The sequence below is a fragment of the Phaseolus vulgaris genome, chromosome 1, assembly GCF_000499845.2.
Source record: "Phaseolus vulgaris cultivar G19833 chromosome 1, P. vulgaris v2.0, whole genome shotgun sequence".
Lineage (NCBI taxonomy): Eukaryota > Viridiplantae > Streptophyta > Magnoliopsida > Fabales > Fabaceae > Phaseolus > Phaseolus vulgaris.
Genome location: NC_023759.2, coordinates 50749742 through 50770421, shown reverse-complemented (window position 1 = coordinate 50770421; position 20680 = coordinate 50749742). Strand labels below are relative to the sequence as shown.

At 31.0% G+C, this 20680-nt stretch overlaps 3 protein-coding genes across 4 annotated transcripts; all 3 read right to left on the bottom strand.

Annotated features, from left to right (window-relative positions):
* Nucleotides 1–794: 794 nt before the first annotated feature.
* Nucleotides 795–6855, bottom strand: LOC137815226 (uncharacterized). 2 transcript variants are annotated; one of them, XM_068618320.1, is made up of 16 exons: nt 6722–6855; nt 6575–6650; nt 5893–6030; nt 4697–5066; nt 4520–4615; nt 4188–4267; nt 3768–3843; nt 3508–3681; nt 3091–3195; nt 2869–2964; nt 2693–2785; nt 2554–2592; nt 2364–2405; nt 1964–2094; nt 1749–1875; nt 795–1227 (listed from the first exon to the last, which is right to left on the bottom strand). In XM_068618320.1, exons 1-16 carry the CDS (start codon nt 6795–6797, stop codon nt 1069–1071), a joined length of 1878 nt encoding a protein of 625 aa, XP_068474421.1. In that variant the 5' UTR covers nt 6798–6855; the 3' UTR covers nt 795–1068. The 2 variants fall into 2 exon arrangements, with proteins under 2 accessions (XP_068474421.1, XP_068474422.1); XM_068618321.1 differs by having other exon boundaries at nt 1749–1849.
* Nucleotides 6856–8120: 1265 nt separating this feature from the next.
* On the bottom strand, nt 8121–12731 carry LOC137816269 (lysine histidine transporter 2). Its single transcript, XM_068619347.1, is given in 8 exon segments — nt 8121–8219; nt 8426–8494; nt 8930–9021; nt 9107–9212; nt 9913–9948; nt 9950–10307; nt 11355–11738; nt 12544–12731. Coding segments are annotated over 8 exon segments (1332 nt in total).
* Nucleotides 12732–13830: 1099 nt separating this feature from the next.
* On the bottom strand, nt 13831–17012 carry LOC137815225 (uncharacterized). Its single transcript, XM_068618319.1, has 2 exons — nt 16101–17012; nt 13831–15367 (listed from the first exon to the last, which is right to left on the bottom strand). The coding sequence occupies exons 1-2, from the start codon at nt 16764–16766 to the stop codon at nt 14087–14089; spliced, it is 1947 nt and encodes a 648-aa protein (XP_068474420.1). The 5' UTR covers nt 16767–17012; the 3' UTR covers nt 13831–14086.
* Nucleotides 17013–20680: the final 3668 nt, after the last annotated feature.

Sequence of the window (20680 nt, the reverse complement as noted above, 5' to 3'; positions counted from 1 at the left end):
CAAAAATGTCATTAAAATTTTCAAATATAACATACACGTTGATTTATTCATTGAATTTGATTTGGGTAAAACAGTTATAGACAATTTTATAACTTAGAAGTAGAAAAAGCATGTTCAAATCAAATTAAATTAGAATTTTTACTATTGGAATATATGGAATTTTATATGTCGAAAAAATTAACTTATGAAGTTATACACATTTGAACACTACCCATTCATTTATTCTCCAATTGAACTAAAAATGATTCACGTTCTAGGTTCTAGATTAACGCTGTTTTGTTTTAGAAGTTGCCAATCATTTTGTTGCTTGCATGGTGAATCATAAAAGTTTCCAAGCAAGAAAATTGAATCCTAAGACAGAATGAATAATTAATTCTATTAATCAAATGTATATTTTGAAATATTAAATTTCTGTAATTCTTCAGATATTAAATAATGAAAAATACTTAAATTACCCCAGAAAATATATATAACATTCATTTTTTATCATAACAATTTTCACATAAAATTATTTATAATATAACTTCTTTATCTTAAATATTTATTTTGTTCATCACATGAATCTAATTATGTAAAAATAAACATACCTAACATTTAAAATTTTATTGACAATTGAAATTTATGAATAGAGTCAATTATTGCTTAATTTTTATAATGAAAGTAAGTCAAATTATGTGTTCCTCGTTTTAAGATATTTATAATCTAAAAACAAACAGTTTTGAATCCCTACAGCAAAATTAATAATCTTACCATACATAAATGATGAAACTAGAAGTTAACAAAGTGCAAGTACATTCTCTAATTAAATTGTTAAAATTATAGTATAAAACCGAATATATCTTGCAAAGTGAGATGTGAAATATGATTAATGTGCATACAAAAAAATCAACATAATTTTCCCAAGTAATAAACTATGATTTATGTGTTCATTAATTAAACGGCTGGAGCTGCCGGTGTGGTTTCTAGAGGATACATTTGTACAGATTTGATTAAAAAAATAACAAACATGATGGAGGTTAAAGCTAAAACTAATTTAAGTGGTTACCTTAACAAAATGCATCTTCAACATCATATGCCAACAATTGAAGCGTTAATTTGGTCGGAACCCCCACCATAATGAAGCTCGACAAAAGTTCCCCCTCCTTCTCCCTTCGCTAGTCTACCCGGATTTACAGCTATGCATTTCGAGTTCGAGTTGTTTATGCCTTCACTTTCGCTGCTAAGCATCTGCAGGGAGAGTGTCTATTTCTAAACTTTCTATCATAAAATAGTATTCAAATACTACAAAAAAAATTATTAAATACTAATTAAATTTAAAGATAAAATAATTAATCGATATGTTAAGTAAATTATCCACTAATTCAAAAATTGTTTATATTTAAAATAGTTTCTATTATAAATAAAAATTTATAAATTTCTATTTAAATTAGTTATCTAAATTTTAACACTAATCTTTTAAATTTTAAATTAATTTCTAAAAGATTAATAAAGACTAATTTAAAATATAAAGTAGTAAGTAACTAAAACTTTGGTAATTAATAATTAAATATTAATTTAAAAATTATTATAAATTTTTAATAATAGAAAGTATTTTAAATATTAATAGTTTTTTTAATTTATAAAATGGTTTCTAATCTAATCAAATAGTAAATAATTATTTTGATCTTTAAAATTAATTTTTATTTAATGATTTTGTAAGTATTTGGAAGAAAATGAAGCATCTAAAAAGGTGAAGACTATTTTTTTACCTTGACAAAGTACTTGATGTCTGAAGGTAAGATAAGTATGTCGGGAACCAATGAAAGCTGAAGGGCTTCTGGAGCAAGCGAAAAGTCCAAGGGAACACTTTCTGCGGGTGGGTAAAGTGGATAGAAGCTGACTCAAAAATTGAACAACATTAGATGTTTCTGATACTTCCTGAACCCAACAATAAGCAAAATAAATCACATGATACAAGTATTACCTTTGTTGGTTGAGAATATGGTTTGCAAGTCTACTCATGCGATCAATGGGTTTTCCATCTGCTGCAGTTCGCGATATCTCCTCTCCACTGGTTTGCTTGATAACATCCACGGTGCAGCAACCAACCTTAACCTGAAAACCAATCCTTGATGAATTATTTGTTACTTGCTTCTCTCTACACAAAGCATCTGACTAAACCTTATGACTTAACTTTCTTCTTTAAGTTTAAAAGAAAATCAGCAAATGGCAAAAAAAAGCCTACAAGAACTTTCTTGAACATGGATGTAAAGGTTTCATTAAATAATATGCTTCTTGTGATTCAAATATTTTATTTATACAAAATCCAAGACGTATATTGCAGAACTTGAGAAAGTAACTAGGGTAAACCCCCAATACAATACCTCATTGGCCTCAAAGATTCCAGGATTAGCGAGACTGACTATCTGAAAAAAAAAAAATTATGTAAGCATCATAGCCAAACTGTGTCAATGCTGAATGAATTCTGCTAGTTTAAGGAAGAGTTCTGAAGATTAATTCTTAAATGCTTTAAAATCATTATACCAATTTTTTTTGTATCTAAAAAGATCATACCTGAGATTTGAAATCAGATAAATTGATTTCCAATGCAGGCTACAAAAACAAATTATTAAATCATATTTCGGATCTGGTTAAACAATACACTAACAGGAACAAAAATCTTGATATCCTAATTGATCCAATTAATCATTACCTGAGGAAACACAAAATCATGGTTAGCATCACGTATAGATGGAACAAGAAGAACACGTGTTCCAGAACCCACATGTTCTACATAATCTTCCAACTGGAAATGGCAAATAATCCCATGGGAGTAAGAAATATGAAAAAAAAATAGAATTTCCAAAAAGAATCCTTTCCTTTAAATACCTTCCTCAGGATTTCAAAATGAAATATTTCATCAAAAGTCCTGTCTACAGTTCCTTTCTTAAGATCTGGGTGCTCAGAGTCCACAAATGGTCCCAGCTGAGACAAAACCCAGTTGTCAACAACACCAAGTTTTCATGCTTAAAGGATCTAGCACATACTGTCAAAGGCATAATAAAAAAATTATGATAGAAATATGCAGATTGTAGTATATGAGGTATTTACCAATACAAGCAAATGTGGTGGTCTTCGTTTTGCATATTGCAGCAGTTCTGTAAGAGGCTCAAACAACAAATTGTCTGCTGTAGTAAAGGGACCAGCCGCAATAATCTGTTAAGCACGACAGGCAAGAGTAAAAGATAAAATACTGACAAAAATGCGAGATGTATAGAATTATACAAAAAGTATTTGAGAAAGAGACTGTAATTTCTTTGAAAATCTGAAATATCTCAACTTCCCTTATAGGAAATACAAGCTTACATGCACCACATGAATGTCTTATGAATTATGACATTCCTTTGCAATTTTTTCATTGTTAGAACTGTAAAAGCAAATTTTCCAAATGTTCTGACAATTTATCAAAATGAAATCTATAGCACAATATAGTTTCCATAACACATAAAGGAGATGCATTATACGAACCATTGATAACTCTCTCTGTTTACAAAGCGTATCAGTAGACTGATTCTCCTTATCAATAGCTTGCTTCTTCGGAGGATTCAAATTCTCATCAGCTACAGACGTAGGTATAGAATCCACCAATTTAGATGCAATGAAGCAATGCCCACTAGGATTATGTCCTCCAATACCAACTACCTATCAAGATAAAATCTTCATTTTATAACTCAGGTACTTACACATTTAAAACCAGTGTTTTAACTCATCATATTTACTTTACTAACCTGGCCAGGAAAAATTGAATAATGGTTTAAACGTTGCAAGTCAAGGCGAACACATTCCCCTCCAGAATGCTCAATACTGCCAAGTTAGAAGAAAACAGACCCATGTATGATAGATAAAATTGAGAAGACAAAAATATAGTGTAATATCACCCTTAAACACATTCAATGCCTTAAATGATTTAACCAACAATCTCCCATTAATTCCCTAAATAAATAATTGATCACAAATTATTAAGAATTGTATCACAGCATTCCACTCATTGGCAAAAGCTCCAGTCAAGTTGAATAGACTGACTTTGTTATTGTGAATGTTTGTTCCATGTTTATAAAAAAATCCAACACAGGCACACAGACACATCAGTCTGATACTCTGATGAGATAAAAGATACATGCATATTGATGGCACGTGGAGACTATTACCTGCTCTGCAGCATGACAGACTTCTCATTTAAACGGCCTTCTGCATCACAACAAATCATGCCAACAGCAAAAATGCTCCTCTGATAAATAATATAAATTCAAAATTATTAGACAATCTACACTCATCCAAAGATCATTCAATGCCGTCACAGATCAGATTAACAAATCTGATGCCCAAGTTAAAAATAAAACAGCGTAAGAATCTTGTTATCCAAGAGCCATAATTAAATTTTGGTGCTTCAGAATGTCCGTGTATATCTATGACAAAAAACATAATTTTGCCTTCAAATTTCAGTGTGTGCATGGGACAGAAAGGGAAGTAGTATATTTACCTGTGAAGCAGATGTGGGGTCTGTTGGTTCTTCATAGAGCCCAGAAGCTACAAATGCCCTTGTATGTTTCCTAATTCGGTTTTCTATTGCATTAAGCTAAATAAAAATAATCAGATTTCAACAAACAGATGTAAAAGGATAATGATTTACTTAGGAGTCATACTATACATCACATACCCTATCCTCTGTTCTATCATACATGAATCTACAACCTGGTTTGAGTCCTGATCCATGAATGACCAATGAACACCTTTCACGTTGTGGAACTCTTCTGACAACATCATCTTCATCATTCTCAGTATCCTCGTGATTAAGTTCTTGCTTCCCATTCTCTACACTAGGGAGAGTGTTGATACTAAATTTCACTGCAAATCTTTCTGTTCGCTTTGAAAAGGGTGTAATTAGTTTTGACTTTGATGCTTTCCCAGAAGATAAAACATTCTCATACATTAAAGATGTTGTGTCAGTTGGAGAAAAAGTATCATGATGATGATTTATTGGAGTTCCAGGAGTATTGTCCTTTGTATCATCATCATTATTTAAGAGCCTGCATGAAAGGATTTATGAACTAACATCAAACAGTTCTGCCTGCTTCGTCAACTATTACATAACCATACAGGATTCAGTGAAAAACAAACACCAATAACCAGAGTACATGGTATTATAACCCAATATGCATGTTCCTTTATATTAAAGAAAAATGGGTAGAGAAAAGATCAAACATAATTCCAAAAAAAAAAGGAAGCTGGTTGACAACAAATTGAAGTTTGAAAAGATGCAGTCAAGCGATCATTTGCTTTTGCAGTAAAATTATGATGTTATCAACAGGGAGGCATATTCAAACACCATTTATGGTATGCTTGCAAATAAGTTGGGAAGAACCAAAACCACATTCAAAGAGAATCAATCATAGATGTTTCACTTGTAAAAAGAAATCACAATTCGTGATTATGCCTTAAAAAGTAAATACAACAAAAGATAAGTGAATGTGACTTTTGTGTTTAGTTGAACATTTCACGCTGAATCTCACCACAGACTGCTTTTGAGACAATAGTTTCAAACATAAATCACTTATCTTGAAATTCAATAATAACCAAATTAAATTTAAAAAATTCAAAAGTCACCCAAAATCAAGCATGCAAGTGCCCTCCCAAATACATATTAATGGCGGTACATAATTATCTTTTTTATTTCTGTGCACTTTTTATTTTGCAGAAGGCTTCATTCACAGAGCGAGGAATTTCCTGTTAGGCAATAAAATTGCCCTTGATTCAATCGTCAAGACACTTAAGGCAGACTAATAGAAACAATTCAAGCACAAAGCATCAAAGAACCATGGACATAAATACAAGATCCTAGTAGAATATGCTCACATTTCTACATCTCCGATAGTGTACATATGCAAGCCAGATTCTTCCTTTTCCTTTATAATGTCCTCTTTCTTCTGATTTTGTAGATGCAACAGAAAGCCATCAATTTCGGCACTCTCTACTATTGGTTCATTCAGCTGTCTGTCAAAAACAACCAACTAAATTCAAACTACAAACTATCTACCAAACCACAACGCTTATCTTCCAGATCAAATCATTAAATCAACACATAATTATTAAAACATTGACAAACTCAAATTGAAAGAAAGAACAAAATCTGAGTTAGAGCACATGACGCAACACAGTTCTTTGAAATGTTTATCTCAAACTACAAAATATCTAACAAACCAGAACACCTATTTTCGAACCAAAACGTTAAATCAACCTTTCCTCTCATAAAAGGAAATGAACTAACTCCGATGTTTTTTTTTTTTTTGTTCTTTTCAATTATTACTTTTCTATTTTTCATTAAATGAACACAAGTGTTTCGTGCAATACACTTTTCTTTGAAGCGTTCATTTCATATCAAACAAACGACGGATTGTAAGTTTCCGGAGACTCGTTAGCAACGTAACGCGGATAACAGAGTACACATCCTTCTAGACTAAGGAATCCACAAACTACGAAGTAACAAATAACACTTAGTGAAAAATACTAAACGAAAACAGCAGAAGAAGACGCAAACCTATTGAGGTAATGAACTTCCCAGCTTGAGACGAGATCGGAAGGAGTGAGACTGTAATTGATGCAGAAAGTGACACCTACACATTCTCAGAAGTTTAACAGATAAACTATTGTGCATGAATAGAAGAAAAACCGAAGAATCGCTTACATTTGCTGAGAATTTCTTGTTCGTCTTCGATGTCGAAACCGCTTCTTTTGAATTCGGATTTGATTTCCTCGTCCATTGCTCTCTCTCGCTCTCTCTCTAGGGTTTCTCTCAGTGGAGATGCAGAAGAAAAATGGCGGGAATTTTGCCGGTTTAGTTTATATAGAGCATTGGCTTTATTTTATTCCGATTATGCCCTTTTACCGCGCGTATTAACAGACGCACGTAATAGCGATGCGTTGTCACCGTTTATAAAATGTCCATTCAGAAATAGCAAACTAATTTTCAGAATTAAAGTTTTTCATTAAAAAAGATAATAAATATTTTATAATTTTTCATTCTTACTAGAAATATTTTAGTTATTATACTTAAAATTAAGATTTGAATATCTCCTATGATACAGATAGTTTGAAAGAATACATTTTGTTGTGATTTCTTTAAATTAATATTTATCTCCAGTCAAACTCACTTAAGGAATTAGGATTTGTAATAAGGGTTTACATGTCGAGAGATTGGGAATAAACTAATTTAATTGAATTGAATGTCAATTGTGTGATTGGATAAAATTTTGGATAAAAAAATAAAAATTATATAGTTGATTGTGTATTGGTCGGATTCTTACTATTAATTAAGACTCAGCACCGATTAAGATTGATCGATATGATCAAAACTATTGTACTCAAAGTGAATTAACAAGACTAGTTATGATCAAATACTAGGTAGTACGTTCTTAATTACGATCCAAATCTTTAATCTGACTCAATAATAAATGGTTCATTATAATCATATAAATAAGCACAGATTGTAAGAATCAGGTGCGTCATCATTCATTACTAAGAGTACTGAGTACCGAACACCGAAATCTTACTTAAGCGTCATAGTGTGTTTTGCAAATATCATTTGAGTTCGAAGTTCATGAACGAGTAGCAGAGAAGCAAGAAAAATGCGAAGAGATCATTTGAATAAAAAGGAGGAAAGATAAATCGACTGAGAAGGAGGACAATCATTCTCTTAGTTCCAATCTTGTTTAAGAATAAATTAATTATCCAGAAGCCAAAAAATATTATTTATTATGATCACATTTAAACGTAAAAAAAATAATTATTTGTTACTTAATTAATCACTAATTTTAAATCACAACTCCTTTATTATATTTAGGAGTGATATGCAGGAGAAGTGTATCTCAGTCGTTGACTTAGGTTCTTTGTAGATAAATTTCACCACATTTGTTTTTAAGGAGAATAATAAAGTGGAATATAAATTAATTTTTTCCATTAAAATTAAAAATAATTTATACATATATACGAGGTTAGGGTACAGTAGATATAAATTCTATGTATAGTGCACGTGCGTAATGCTGTCTTCTCATTTAGTTTCATCCATAAGTGGTTGCATCAATAGTTTATGAGAAGAACTTGTAGTCTTTGGCTGACATGATGATATTTCTCATAGCAGCAATAGGAGATAGTATCATCAACAATACCCCAAGAAAAATGCAGATCTGAAATTCAATGGGTGGAGAAAAAATTTAGTTAAATCATGAGCAGTTATGAAAATAGAATAAGAAAAATGTTAATTTAACAATTACAAGTTGAAATGCAATTTGATTAATACAATTTTAAAATTATTACATTTTAAATTTTTTTTAATTATAATTTTATGATTATTAATATATCATTACTCATAGAATAAATGCAGTTAACATACCCAGTTGATTGTCCAAGACAAGCCATATCTCTTGGGCCTCATGAGCCTGAGCCATATGATACAGGGCAACTACAAGTAGGATAAAAATAGACACAATTAAACATGTATAATAATTGAATTTTAAAAAATAAATTTTAAGTTTAATTTAATCTAATAAAATTATATAAGATGAGGTCTTTATTAATATATATTATGAAAAGTTTTTATTTTATTAATATATTATAAAATACATTTATTTATAATTGATATAGGATTGTGAATAAACTCGTATATATAACTATATAATTTTAGGATAACTGGATATTTCAAACAAACTCATGATAATAAATTATAAATGATTTTTATAACATAAGATGTGAACTTTAAATCAAAGTCAATATATTATAAAATCGACGGGTTATAAAATAAGATTTATATTCATTTATATATTAATGAAAATTTATTATTTTTAGTTCACGTAATATTTTGTTGAAAAATAAAAAAAAAATTGTGATTTTTACTTACAAAATATGAAGTTGGGGCAGAGGCCAAGCCTCCAAGAAATCCAAGCAGAGAGCCAAAGAATGGTATACATATGGCAATTAGCATAGTGAGTGCTGAAAAAACAACATCAACAAGATAAATATCAAACAATTATCTAAGCAATGATCTAGCCACTACGAGTAATCACTCATCACATACCAACATATATGCTTCTAGTTGTCACTCGTAGAACAGTAGAAGGTGAAAAATTCAACTTGGTAACCATGTAGGTTTCGATCATATCAAACACTGGCATAGCAAACACCTGTTGCATGTTTGCGTAACAGTTACTTAGAAAATAATAATGCTCATAATGAGATCAACATTGGATAATAAAACATATTAAGAAGATATTATGGTTGGTGATTTATGTTTAACTTTTTTTTTAAGTTTGACTGTTGTTGTGTGTTTTGTGCAGGTTTTTTTTGTTTTTGTTTTTTCTGACAGGGTCGGTTTGAAGATATTGGTATTGAATTGGTAAAGGAAATATTAATTGATTTATCCTACTAGAATGTTTAGAACTTTTATGTTATATGAGATATTTGAAAGACTGATGTTTAATGATTATTGTTTAACGATTTGTCCAGATTTAGAAGACATGGTATGTTTTGTGCAAGTTTTTTGGCTTGTATATCCTCATCGCATGATGAGTTTGATGGGTTTGGCGTTTGTGTGTTTGGTTTACTTCTGTTTGGTGACAAAGAATGAGTTTAGTTGTTGGACTTTTGTGTCTTGTCCAGAGAATGTATTCCTTCGAAGGATTGATGTGTTCTTGTATCTTGCTATGATATGTTAAAGTGACTGATATGTTGTAATATCGATTGGATCTCCAGTTGGTTGGAGAATAAGAAGCTTATGTTAGGATTATTTGTATAAGAGGTTGGAATACCTGAAGTGTCTCATTTTATTTTACTTATTCTTTGTTAAAAAAAGAAAATGCAACAATGAATGAAATTGAAGCTCACTTGGTAGCCTCCAACAACATGGAGAAAGACAAAAAAAGTTAGCTGTGGCAATGAGCCAAGAGGGGCGTTGTAGTGTGATGAGAATGTTATCATCAACTGAGTTTCCAAAGATATAGTAGCCAATGAAAGCAACAGGTAAGTAGCAGAATGCAACTCCAATGTATGCCAAAATAACACCTCTCCACATGGGTTTCTTGGAAGGCATCTCTGGGGTTGAAGGCATGGTTGCTTGAATTTCCAAAACCACATTGTGGCCTGCATAGGCAAATGCTACATCTCCCAAGGCAGAGAGAAAGTTGAACACTGCATCAGTGGAATTGGTGGCTTTGAGCCCATAACTCACATCAGGTTCAGTGCCCTTGTTTATAGCAGCACACCAAGAGATGGTTGAGTACCTGTTTAAATTCAAGAACTCTGCATCAGCAGCATTATACTATGGACAAAATTTCAATACAATTTTAGTGTTATTCACCCATCATTCATAGCCTATGTCGATTTCAATGTAAATCTCCATTATGGTATCAAACATAAAAAATTATCATATCTAGTTCCTTTTCTGAATATGAATCCATAAATCCTTAGAGTTATATACCGTTCTTAATGTGGTGAATTTATAAATAAATATATAAATTCTTAGAGTTATATACTTTATAAATAAATATATATAATAAAATGTAAGTTTGAAATTAAATTATATGAAAAAATATTAAAATAATAGAATTAGAAGTTGTAATAGAATTGTATTAAAAATATAATTTGTTAATATATCATTATCCTTTATAAAAATAGACCTACCGGAGTTAGGGAACTGACTTGATATTGTATTAAAAGCTAAATTACCTAAAGGGATCATGTCAAAATCATTGTAAAGAAACTATACACTCGAATTCTGATTAAATAACATCTTAAAATACTAAAAAATTATTAAATAAAATTCAATTTTAGAGACAATAAAAAAATAATAGTTTTTATAGTGATTAAATTAGATAATCACTGATATTTAAATTAGTTTTTATTATTGATAAATAGTTTTTAAATTGGTATTTAATTAATTACTTAAGTTTTAGTTACTGACTATTTAGATTCTAAAGTTGTTATCTAAAACTTTTGTATCTAATTAGATACAAATTCATAAATTATTTATCAATAATATAAACTAATTTAGATACTAATAATTTTTTTAGTTCTAAAATAGTATCTAATTTTTTGTTAATATAACAACTAAGTAATTTTATCTTTAAAATTAGTTTCTATCTACTGATTTTCTTTTCTTCTCATATATGATAATTGGAGTATCTTGAATGTAAATCCTTATTATCATGCAGATGATTGAAGTGATACTCTAATCTTAACTAGAGAAAGGTAGAAAGTGATTAAAAAACTGAGTCTAGATTTAGTTGTAGGAGTAAATGGATGCAAAGAGAAAGGAAGAGTTGAATTACATGAGAGACATGGCAGCTGCACCAAAAGAGATAACAGAGATGGAGTTGAAGTTGGGGAATTGTGCAAGAACCAAGTTGACAGAAGCAAATATAACAATCCAATAAGAGGTTCTGATATCTTTGCAATCAGGGCAAATGGTATCATGAAATTTCTTCAATGACTTGCCCCCAGTCACTGTATACACGATGCATGTTCCAACTTCAACAATGACCTGTTGAGGAACCACAACCCACAGACCCAACTTCTCTCCAAAGGCATGCTGACCCAACTCATGGTACCTGTCGAATCTCTTCCCAGGCACCATTTCGTGCATCTCCACCATTTGCCACAGGGTGTAGAGGGTGATGATCCATGACAAGAACAGCACAGTAGCACCAGGACCCCTGTTGTTTCTCATACGACAGAAATTGTTATAAACACAAACATGTTCAGTTACAATCATAGAAGGTTAGGAGAAATTACTGCTACATCTGATCTCAATAAGTATTAAGCAATGCTGCATAATGACATTTTCTGGGGCTATTTATTTCTTGTGCTACAAACCCAAGTGTCTTATAAAAATTAAGAAATGTACTTTAAGGTTTACACCAGCGTTGTACAATATATTGATGGTTGATTCGATAACGGTCCCGATAGCGAGTAAACACTCATTAAGCTTTTAATGACTCTGATACTAAATTAAGAAGAGTGTTTCTTCCTGCACCCCATCATCTTCACAAAAGACCATTTTACCCCTTTTAAAAATGACTTATGGATTATATTTTTAGAATATTTCTGAAACATACTTTTCATAACACATTTTATGAAATCTAGATTTATCATTCAGAAAATTAAAAAAATGTATTCTAGAAAGAATATTTTGGAATGAGTTTTTACCTGGTAGGGGTGTAGGAAGAAATACCCTATTAAGAATTAAAAATTAAAAATTAAGAAATTAACTTCAAGTCTAACTTAATTTCATAAAATCAGTTTATGAGTTAAAGTTTGCATCCACTTATATACTATGAAATACTTTAATTTGTCGACATGTGCTCTTCACCATATCTTAAAAAATCCAAATATATATATATATATATATATATATATATTTAATGTAAAACTACCATTTTTTTTTTGTCTATTTGTTCTTTGCATGCTATTTATTATATGTCATGATTTGACATGGTTGGAGTATGGATGTATATTTACCAGCCCATATTTGACATGGCATAGGGAAGGGTGAGAACACCTGCACCAACCATGGCTGTGAGATTATGAAAAGTTGAATACCACCATTTCCCATTTCTTGAAGCAGTCACTGGAAGCCAATCATCAATTTTCTTCTGTCTAGCAGCAACAACATCAACATCAACACTGTTTTCTTCGGAATGGCTCATTTTTCCAACCTCTCTCACTTGGTTTTTTGATTTGTTTCTTTGCCAATCACATTGCATTAGGTTATATAGGCAATGGTACAGCGAAGACCGTTTTGTACAAACTGAAACAACACAACACAGCCATAGTTAGAAACAATGAGGTTGGAGTTTTACTAAACTCTTAGGTTATGTTACTTTGAAGTGCTGTTTCATTTTGCTGGTAATAAAGTTTGTTTAAGGCTACCAATGGTAAAAATAATCTCTCTATAACTTTTTTTAGAATAAAATAATAATGTATTTAAATATAAAGGAGTTTAATACGTGTATCATTGTTCAAGAACACAATAACTTCTAATTTTGGTGATTCCAAATAATACCAATAAAACTAATTCTCCAGATGGGTCGGTACATAATCCTATATTTACTTATGAATCATTAAATAATTGTTGTTATACAAAGTACTATGAAAAAAATATACAGCACACTGTTCACAAAATATAATTTTTTCATAAATTCCACAGTATCTTCCAATTTGAAACAACATTTTTCAGTAAATCAATAACAAATAAATGCATAATACATAATTTAAAACCTTGCTATTTTTTTATTTGTTAAATGATGTAAGGACTACCTGTGTTATCTATTCATTTGTATTTTATATTTCTTGTTAAATATTTTAAAATGATATTGAAATAAATCAAGATGGTATGTTTTACTATTGTAAAATATAAAATACTACTAAATTATAAAGCAACTTTTTCAAACATAATTTCCCTTGAACTATTCTGTTTGCTGCATGTGGAACTACTGTAAAAAAAAAACTATTGTTAAGTTTAAGTACCAGTAAGAAACTAAATACTCTGAAAAAACTATTATTATTTTCAAGTTTGAATTAACATAACTTACACTAAAAAAAGGACAAGTTAACATAATTTAATTAACACTGAGGCGTAAATCTAAGTTGTTAACTTTTGAATTTGTACATTCTCATTATTAGAGCATTATTGAATGAATCTTTGAGAATTAGCACTTTGGCAGATTAAGGAGGAAATTATAAGGATATTATTCATTTTTATACTTCTGTTTCATTGTCAATAGTGCAATCTGAACATGTTACACCTTGAAAAGAGTACAACGTAGATTGCGATAAATTTGCAGTAAAAATATATAACATGTGTCCAAAAAGAAGCAAAACAAGCTTCAAGCATTGCTGCTGGAATTTGAATGTGGTGGTTATTTTTCTACTGCAGGCTAAACACTGCAGATATCATCACCACCTGTGTGCATTTTGCAGTAATTTTTACAAACTTGTCATTAAAAAGATCAATAGTAACATTTTATTTTCATCTTCTGACCAAATTAATTGATCATAATGCTTAGGCAACTGTGGAACTCAAATGCTTGTAACTCCTGTTTGACTTTGCACAGCTATTGGAATTGTCAACAGCCAGGCCTTGTGCCCCAAAAGAAAAATACCTATTCATCAATTTTTTATTGAAGGAACAATGTTTGTAGTTCAACAGAAGTTCCTCATCATCTGATGGTGGATTAGAGCAAGAAGTACCCTTTTGTTTCTTGATGGAAGAAAGAGAAGCCACAGATAATTCTTGGAAAGGACTATGAGCAAAATGTGGCTTTACCTGCATTACACCTTGCATCAGGCCAGCACTGAATTTCACTTTGGAGAATGGATTTGGAAGAGAAGTCCTGATAGATTGTGTTCTTTTGTTGTTTGGAAGGGAGCATGGTTGTGATTGTGAGTATCTTTGCCGCAATGGAATTGAAAACTCTTCCAAGTTTCTACTTGAACTAAAAGGATCAAGAGAATCATCATTTTCTACTTCTGATGCAGCTGCTTTTGTCCCTTTTCTTTTAGGCCACCCCAGATGAAACTTTGAACGTTTTACAGCAGAATTGGCAGAATAATTAGACTTCTTGTTATCTGGGGAATCATCGGATTCAGAATTGCTTGGTTCGTTTGAGGAGGAATATGATTCCACACTTGCTTCATCATAATTGGCCTCTGATGAATTCTCATTGCCAGTGTACAAGAATATCTCTGCATCTGGTATTCTGAATGAAGTGCCAGGACTGCCTCCAATGACATGTGCTTTGTGATGAGTGCAAAGGGCATTTCCTGCTATAGCATTTCCACCATTAGATACCCCTCCAGAGGAAATCATCATCTTGATCAAAATATCAGAAGATGCTGATTGTGGTCTTTGTTTTAGAAGATCCAAAGGGGTCATCCCATCAGCATCACAAATGTTCAGATCAATTGATGGCACAGACATCAACATTTCCACTAGCTCGCACTGAACATTATCAATCACGGATACATGAAGAACCGTTCTTCCATCATTGTTCTTGACATTGATAATGTCCTGTAAGTTCACAATCTTTCCACAAACCAATTGCTTCATGAGCTCAGCATGTTTGTCCAGTCTTCGGAAACCGGGACTTCTGAAACCAGCCACTGCCATATGAAGAAAAGTATCTCCATAGTGGTTGGTTAACAATGCTAATGAAGGGGATGCAAGAATCAGAATCTCCACCACAGGTAAGTGACCCCCGTAAGATGCTACATGTAACGGTGTGTTCCCTTGATCATCTGTCAAGTTTACAACATCAAATGATGCAAGTAGATTTCTCACCACCTGCATCATTAAAATCATCAAAATAAGGATCATGGAAAAATGCAGGAAGTACACCAATTTCTCACCATCCATGAAGAGACCAATTTTCTATGTTAGGTTGATTGAAGAATGATGTTTTAATGTTTCTATATTATATGTCTTATATTGTATTTTTTTCAAGACTTCAATATTTCATGTGTTATATCAAATATGTGTTATATACGAATAGGGTAAGTGAATAAAAATAGCAGAACTTCACAAAGGATTGACACTACAATACAATACAACTGTTTTTGTGTCAGGTGTTAAACAGAGGTAAAATTAAGACACAGTTCCATAAACATTTTTAGTTAATTTATACCAACATTTGTTTAACAAATTACCAAAATAAATCTCTCACTCTCCTCTTTATCAAAAACATCTATAAATCTGCATCAAAGTTTTGTCCAGAGGAGTGCGAATCAGCTTAAAGCAAAAGAGCAAAATGCTTGATGAATTCACCTAAAAGAGCAAAAGTATCATTACCATTCTTCGATCAGATTTAAACTTTGAACTCAGGTTACATGTGACGACACTGATTAAGATGAAACATTAACTCTGATTAATGCCAAATAAGTTTATGGAACTCTATCCGTTAAAAATCACATAGACTAGAGATTAGAACATCGTATAAGTCAGTTTTATGAGTTTGAATTAGGCATAAAATTCACTTCTTAATAGTATCTAAGTTTTGTAGAGTAACCAAAATCCTCACCTGAACCTGTCCTCTGGCAGCTGCAGTATGCAAAACAGTGCACCCTTGAGCATCTCTAAACCCCAAAACGCCACAACCCTCTCCCACAAGCTGTTTCAGCATCTCCCAGTTCCCTCCTCTCGCAGCAGCATGAACCGCCCTATTCATCATATCCCTCTGGCAAATCTCCTCCATCTGCGCCGGCGAGAGAGCAGAACGAAGCACAACCTCAAACACCTCACAGTTATTGCTCCTCGCAGCAGCATACATTATATCAGTGACTCCATATTCTCCTTCTCCGAACACAAGCGCAGGGTTCCTCCCCAACAGTTCCCGGACGAAATCCGCGTCGCCGGCCGAGGCGGCGGTGTAGAGGAGCCACCCGCCGTAGCCGGCGCGAATGAGAGAGTTGGTTCCTCTTCCCGTCTCGCATTCCAGCATGAGGTTCCTGGCAACCTGCGAGCGGCATTTCGCGACGTCCTCGAAGTGCTCCTCGTCGTCCCACACTGTTTCGAGGCGCCGAATTCTGCGGAGGGAAGTGAGCTTAATGAGGAGGTTGCTGTCGAGGTGGAGAAGCTCCACCACCAGATCGTAGTGGCCGTTCGCGGCGGCGCAATCGATCGGAGAAGCGTACCACCACTGTTCCCCGGTGCTCTCCCAGCGAAGAGGCAAGTGTGAAGGAGACATTGCACATTTGCAATCTCACCCTCTTGGAAACAAACAAACTTGTGCAACACTTGAATCAAAGTAGATATACTTCACTGTAACAATGCAGCAAAATTGTGTTGGAAAAGTGGTAGTTTTTTCAGTTCTCATTCATTTTTTTTTCCTTATTTCAGCTTCTAAAGGTAGCTAGTTGTGTGAATGATTTTGGAAAAATTGTTGGTGTGAGATTCATAGTCAAAAGTTTGATGAGATTCACTTCTCTTAAATAAATGACTTGTACGTGTATCTCAGATAACGGTATTTATAAGATATAATATCAGTTAAGTGTCAAATTTAAAAAATATTTATATATTTTTTGTTAATTCAGTTCCATTTCAACATAATTTTAAAAAGAAAAATATATTAATTTTTTAAAAATTAAAATTTATTTAATAAATTTTTTATTATGATTATAATATTGGAGATCTGATATCGACTAGAGATTAGAGCATTTCATTGTATATGGATGCAAACCTCAACGCTATGAGCCGGTTTTATGGAATTGAGTTTGGCTTAAAGTCCACTTTGTAATATGGTATCAGAACCATTTCGAATTTATCCTAGTAAGTATTTATTGGACCTATGATGCCCGATATTGTTAGGTAAGTGAGGTGTGAGAAAGGGTCGGTGGGAACGGGGAAATTAATTGCGAACAATAACATAACTAACGTTCTCTGCGGAAGTTGAGGGCAAAATGTTAAAAGAAACAGTGAAAAGAGATGTCACAGAGTGCTATAAGCTATGTTATTAGATGAACAGGAGATGAAGTGTGTGTGTGAGTGAGACAGATGTGTGAATGGTGCAGAAGAAAAGTTGAAAAGAGAGCATAGAAACATTAAGATTCTGTGATCCGTGAGCATATGGCCAAAGGACATTTATTTAATCATCAATATCTGACCCCAGAAACCAACTCCTAACTTTTAACAATTCCTCACTTTCTCTCTAATTCTTCCCAAAATTACAAATCTTGCTTGCTTAAAAATAGGTATTTTCACTAAATGTATTAAGGTTTACATGTAATTAATAAACTCAACTCTAAAAAAATTAAATAATACGTCTTTAATCACGATGATAATAATACGATTCATTATAATTGTATAAATAATCACAATAATTAAGATAAAAATATGTTATTATTATATATTTATTATATTAAATATCAAATAATTATTTGAATGTTAACTTGATTGTTGATATTGAGTATGGATAAAGTGTTTTTAAGATGTCTTCCTAACATACAGTCGAAAATAAAGAGTAAAAACGAAAAAATAAGAAAGAAAAAAAAAGAAAAAAGTAAAATTGTCTCTTCCTTTTTTGTGTATGGCATCGCCACTACCTTTGGCAGCATCCACTAATTCGGAACTTAATTTGAAAGTCATATTTCGACCTGGACGTTTTCGGGATGCCCCCAATAACCAACGAATGATAAGTGTTTTTCTTTGTGCGGATCCTATTTTAACGTAAACTTAATGAGTTGATTCACCTACGCGTCTTGCTTTTACTGCTATATCGGGAGTTACTCCACGTATTACTTGACGTAAAACAGACAGTGGATTTGTTTCTGTAAAAAAAAAAGAGTTAATTGTTCAAACTTAAAAAAAAATTGATTCTCCCATTCCTCTTAATACAATAACACAAGTAAATGTAGGATGTATTAACATAAAAATGATGAAAATAATGCATTAACATAAAAATACAATAGTGTTATTTAATGCATCTTGAACTTTTGATTTGATGATAAAACTGTCTGTAACTTCTATTGAAATTTTTGACATGTCATTAACACCACCTTGAAATAGCATTGAAGGTGTCTATTTGTTCTGTCTTTTTGAATCATGAAAAAAGCTTTTAATCAGTTGCTGTTTTGTAGGTATTTGCTTAAGCAAGGTTGGAGTGAAAAGCTGTTTCATTCACTTTTAGAAATTTCAAGGATTGTGAAACTTGAAACATACCACATTTAATTGTGTGCAGAGACATAAAAACTGAGTGAGGGCACACACTGTTTTCACAAACCAAATTTTTCATTCACCATTTTTGTCTGCATTGTTCTTGCAGCAAATAATAAAGATCATTGCATTTTATTATATCAAATTGTATACAATTTTTAAAATGTCAAAACATAATTTTCTTTTGAAAAAACTGAAAAGACAGAACAAAGAAAGAGGTTTGGCATCATTGTTTGACTTTTATTGATTGAGAAAAATGCTAACTTCCATAAATTCATGTGTCTCTTTCTTTGGGATACTTAAACTTCTCCAAATTTCAACAACAACAAAAATGTTAATCTTTTACGAAAATTTTCACATATTATTGGTAATTGATACAAAAAAAAAAGTATGATTATTATTATATCTATTTTTATTTTAATATATTTTTAGAATTGAGTGATAAAAATAGACTTAATGATGAGAAAAAATTAATAGTGAAAAAATTATTTAGAACTTTGATTTTGTTGATTTATATTTTTTATTTAGATTTGTAAAATATAATTATTTTTAAAATATTAAATTTATACTTTGGTGTAAAAATAATTATTAAACTTTTTTAACAATATTAATATTTTATAATGCAATTATGTTTAAATTGTATTTTAGTATAAATTTTTATTTGAATTTATATTTAAAAGAATAATATTTAGATGATAGCATGTTTATACACTTATATTTTTATTTATATACATCTTCTACTCATTTTAAACGATTATTTTTTATTTATATACATTTCTACTCAGTTTAAACAGTGTTAAATTTCAATTCATCATTCATCACATTATAATAATATTCAACTGTAACATGTCGATTTTTAAAAAAAACATTAGCAACTAGAAAGAATTATAAACAACAAAATTTACTGTACAGAAAACATTCTCACTAATTTATCTTACCTTTACAATTTATTTAACCAAGATTCTCAGTTTCAGTATTATAGAAAGGCTAAATTTAAACATAAAATATTTTAATCAACAATAAAAATAAGTCATAATGTTTTTAAATTAACATAAATTTATCTTTATTCTAAAAACATAAAATACTTTAATCAACAATAAAAATATGTCATAATGTTTCTAAATTCACAGAAATTCATCTTTATTATAAAAACCCCACATGCTAACCATAATCATTCAACATTTCCCACCATAAAATCAACTTAAATAAATTACTAAAAAACTATCTTCAATCGGATAAAAGTATTATACTTTCCATAAAAAAAATATATAATGAACTCATGTTTATAAAAAAAATAACAATTATTTCAAAAATTTAGGGAAAATTAATGGAAAAAGCAACTAAAAAGTTAATGATTTTTTTCAAAATGAAATTTAAATAATTGATTTGTTTATTACTTATATTTGTTTTAACTTAAGTAACGAGTTATTTATATTCAAATTCATTTGAATACAATTAAGTCTATATTCTGAATATAATATTTATGATAGCATGATTAATCATTTGTTAGGACTGTCGATTTTATAGATCTTGAAGGATTATAAATGAATTGGTGAGAATTGGAGGTTCTAACAGTTAGTTACCTGAAAATTAAATGCAAGAAAAAGTAGCCACACACATGGTTGCAATAACTAACGTTAAGTGACAAAGGAAAAAAGGAAAAACAGTTATCTATGTACTGTATCAAATACCTATACAGCTCTGAAACATGTACTCAACACAAACATTTATTATTTCTGTGCTTAAAATAGGAATCAGCATATTGTATAGATCCAAGATCTCGTACAACAACTTTACTATTCTTATTTTTTTTTCGTGTTAAATATCTCACATCCAATAAAAATTATATTATAATAATATATAATGGAGGCAAACTCCATTTTATAATGATATTTTTTATATTTAAAGTTCACTTCTTAACATGATATCAAATATCATAGTGTGAGTTTG

What these genes read in the sequence shown, in the direction of transcription:
- LOC137815225 (XM_068618319.1), bottom strand. Translation starts at nt 16,766, where the DNA reads ATGTCTCCTTCACACTTGCCTCTTCGCTGGGAGAGCACCGGGGAACAG. An exon ending in CTGCCAGAGGACAGGTTCAG is followed by an intron (nt 15,368 to 16,100) that starts GTGAGGATTTTG and finishes TTAATGATGCAG; the next exon opens with GTGGTGAGAAATCTACTTGC.
- LOC137815226 (XM_068618320.1), bottom strand. Translation starts at nt 6,797, where the DNA reads ATGGACGAGGAAATCAAATCCGAATTCAAAAGAAGCGGTTTCGACATC. An exon ending in ACTATCGGAGATGTAGAAAT is followed by an intron (nt 5,067 to 5,892) that starts GTGAGCATATTC and finishes CCTTTCATGCAG; the next exon opens with GCTCTTAAATAATGATGATG. An exon ending in ATTTTGAAATCCTGAGGAAG is followed by an intron (nt 2,786 to 2,868) that starts GTATTTAAAGGA and finishes TGCCATTTCCAG; the next exon opens with TTGGAAGATTATGTAGAACA.